Source organism: Bison bison, unplaced genomic scaffold (assembly GCF_000754665.1).
Source record: "Bison bison bison isolate TAMUID 2011002044 unplaced genomic scaffold, Bison_UMD1.0 scf7180017864050, whole genome shotgun sequence".
Classification (NCBI taxonomy): Eukaryota; Metazoa; Chordata; class Mammalia; order Artiodactyla; family Bovidae; genus Bison; species Bison bison.
The window spans coordinates 6685229-6689028 of NW_011494622.1; the positions used below are offsets into that span (position 1 = coordinate 6685229).

The window sequence follows — 3800 nt, forward strand, 5'->3', positions numbered from 1 at the left end:
ATAGTCTGTAGGGCAGAGCAATACATGTAACTCTAGTAATCCATTGTACATCAAAAGTCAGGGAATGCTTCAGTGGCATTAGTCTCAATTGGGGGAATGAATAAAATTAAATCAAAGGACACAGTACCTGATAAAGGAGCGAAAAGCTTGTAGGCTTTGGGCAAAGAAAGAAAAGGCCCTAAAGAGAGAAGGAATGTATACTATAGTTTTCTTCCTTCAGTATCTCAACTAGATTCCATTAGTGGAAAGATTTGGCTGAGACTCCAATTCCGATATTATCAGAGATCATTATAATTTAAATCTCTGTACTGGTTTATACCAAATTACCCAACCCTCCGGAGAAGGCAATGGCACCCCACTCCAGTACTCTTGCCTGGAGAGTCCCATGGATGGAGGAGCCTGGTGGGCTGCAGTCCATGGGGTCGCTAGGAGTTGGACATGACTGAGCGACTTCGCTTTCACTTTTCACTTTCATGCATTGGAGAAGGAAATGGCAACCCACTCCAGAGTTCTTGCCTGGAGAATCCCAGGGACGGGGGAGCCTGGTGGCTGCTGTCTATGGGGTCACACAGAGTCGGACACGACTAAAGTGACTTAGCATAGCATACCCAACCCTCCAGCCTAAAACCAATGTGTCTCAGTGGTTTGATGGTACTATTTATACATAGTAATCAACTCTTGAAATGACAACTCTTAGCAGCAAGTATCTTCAGAATCCAGCATGTGGCTTGCATGACATTCCTTAAAAGTTTGGGGTTGATGATGAACCCAGCACACAGGAGTTCCAAATTAAGTCATAATTGGCTTTGTGTCAATGGGTGAAATTAGTCACAGAGGAGAGTAAGAATTTTGTGTAATAACAACATAGCAAATGATTACCCACTTGTTACTCGAAACAATAGACTCTGGGGGAGCATTTTCAAATCCCAGAATAGAGACTTGCTGAGATGTCCTTCTTTGAGAAAATGTCTACAGCAGATCTGATGGAGAATCTCAGGGAGGAGCTGACCTGTTTCATCTGCTTGGACTATTTCACCAGCCCAGTGACCACTGAGTGTGGGCACAGCTTTTGTCTAGTGTGTCTCCTGAGAAGCTGGGAGGAACATAACACCCCCTTGTCATGTCCTGAGTGCTGGAGGACCTTGGAGATCCCGCATTTCCAGCCCAATGAGCGTCTGGGGAGGCTGGCTGGCATCGGCAAGCAGCTCAGATCCCAGGTCCTGCAGAGTGAGGGCAACCAGGGCAGCTACGAGAGGATGCTGGCTGCCACCAGGATGTTGTCTGACGAGGAGCCGGGGGGCCACAACTTCTTAACCCAAGGCCACGGAGTAAACAGAATGAATCTCTCCAGTGAGGCTGAGGAACATCACAAAGTAAGATGGGAGGCTCGATATGAATTTCAGAACACAAATCAGATTCTATCGCATAAGGTGATGTTAGTTGCTCAGTTACGTCCGACTCTTTGCCCACCAGGTTCCTCTGTCCATGGGATTCTCCAGGCAAGAATACCGGAGTGGGTTGCCATGCCCTTCTCCAGGGGATCTTCCTGACCCAAGGATCAAACCCGGATCTCCCACCTTGCAGGCAGATTCTTTACTGTCTGAACCACCAAGGAAGCCCCAGCTGCCATAATATTTTCTATGGGTGACAGTCATGGGTGTTAATCTCCAGGCACCATATCACAAATCTGGGCATGGATCCTTTTTCCCCTTTTGATCTAAAGTCTCAGTCATCTTGTTAGTGGTCCTCAAGACCCCTTCATGACCTGGTGCTCTGCTCATTTACCAGAAAGAGTTTGTTTCTATTGCAGGAGAAACTCCAGGAAATACTAGACATTTTGTGTAAAAAGAGAAAGGAAACAGAGGTTATATTAAACCATGAGAAGGAGAGAGTGATATTGTGTAAGGTCAGTATCTGTTTTACTTTTCCATTTTGTATGTGATTCTACAAGGGGGCCTAGAGGGATGCTTCATGGAGCATGAGAAGAAAATGACAGAACTTACCATCTCCAGTGCTGCAGTGTGGAGTATCCTTGCTCTGGGCTGCCTACCTCTGTTTGTCCATCTGAAGACTCAGCTCAATTCTCCCATCGCCTGGCTGGCTTATTTTTCCCTTCTTTGTACCTATACCACATGGTGGCTACCTATATTTCTGCTCTGATTATAATTGTGAAATATATGTTATAGATATATCATATAGAATGGAAACTGATTGAAAAAAAGAATATCTCAAATGATTTAGGGGAAAAAGGGCAGATAAAAAAGAAACAAAGAGGAAGGAAAATTGAAGCAAAATACGGTGTGGATTGGTACACCTGAACAAGAGCTCGAGGTTAGCTGCAGACTAGAATTTAAGCTGTATAGCAAAAAGCAGAACTAAATGTCTAATTAGATTTTTTAAAAGCATGTTTTTGATTATCTCAATAACCTCTGACTTCTTACTTGGGAGCATTGGTGATGTTCATTTCTATTCCTAGTATGTGATCCATTGTCTACTTTCATTGACTAAATGTTGAATAAATTAATGCACGCTTCCCCCACCTTAATTTTTGTCCTAACTTTATTTTGCTTTACTTTTAAAAAATAATAGTACTCATCACCACCTATTATAATTTGCTTGTTTATTTTTTGTTGCTTCCACTAGAATGACAATCTCCTAGGAGTAGAATTTTTGATTTTTTTTTTTTTACTACTCTAAGCTACAACACACAGCTCCTAAAATATCAAACTATCCACCTAGCTAGTCAACAGAATGTATGTGTCAGGTTTCAAGAATTGTCACAGTGAAACTCTAGGACTTTGTAAGAGTTAAAAATCTACTTAAGTGATTCTGTGACTAACTTTATTGTCCGTGTGTGTGTGTGTGTGTGCGCGCGCGTGTGTGCATGCTGGTGTGACGTCAGGAAGAGACAAAGACCTGTAAGCAGGTTGTCCTGTCAGAATATGCAAAAATGCACCAGTTCCTGAAGGAGGAGGAGCAGCTGCAGCTGCAGCTGCTGGAAATGGAGGAACGAGAGAACCTGAAGAAACTGCGGGACAATGAGATCAGGCTGACCCAGCAGATGCGAAGCCTGAGCAAAATGATGGAACAGATAGAGTCCACGTGTCAGAACTCGATTATAGAGTCTTTCGAGGTAAGAACATTGGAGAAACGAATGAAGAAAAAAACCCTTATGTCATCTATCATATTTCAAGTTGCACAGAATAAACTTTTCTTTATTTACTTGAAAAATTAAGTTCTGGCCCCCCAAGAAAACTTTCTTAAAGAATGACTGTTCTCTGTATAGTGTAAATAAAATTTTGAAGAGGAAAAGGTAAAAAAAGAAAAGAGGAATGTCCATCCAAACAAGTCAAATTATGACTCCAATTTTTTTGTGTACCTGCCTTATTGCAATCTCAGCTTTGCCAAATATTTTATATTTAATGAACATTGTGTACTGGGCACTTTAAATTACATCTTCAAAAAGACCCGATGAGGTTAAATACTATTATTTAACTATTATGATATAACTATTATTTAACTATTATGATATTTAACTATTATGATATTTACTATAGGTGATTGGTAGTGATAAAATGGGTTGAAGTGAAGTGAAGTTGCTCAGTCGTGTCCGACTCTTTGTGACCCCATGGACTGTAGCCCACCAGGCTTCTCCGTCCATGGGATTCTCCAGGCAAGAATACTGGAGTGGGTTACCGTTTCCTTCTCCAGGGGATCTTCCCAACCCAGGGTTCAAACTCGGGTCTCCCACATTGGAGGCAGACGCTTTAACCTCTGAGCCACCAGGGAAGCCCTAAAAC

General features: G+C 42.3%; 1 protein-coding gene across 1 annotated transcript in view; it reads left to right on the plus strand.

Annotated features, from left to right (window-relative positions):
• Positions 1-965: 965 nt before the first annotated feature.
• TRIML1 (tripartite motif family-like 1) overlaps positions 966-3800 on the plus strand; it is a 6732-nt gene continuing 3897 nt past the window's right edge. The window contains exons 1-3 of the mRNA XM_010835813.1: positions 966-1373; positions 1811-1906; positions 2903-3133. Coding sequence (XP_010834115.1) covers positions 966-1373; positions 1811-1906; positions 2903-3133 — 735 coding nt within the window. The remainder of the gene's footprint in view (positions 1374-1810; positions 1907-2902; positions 3134-3800) is intronic.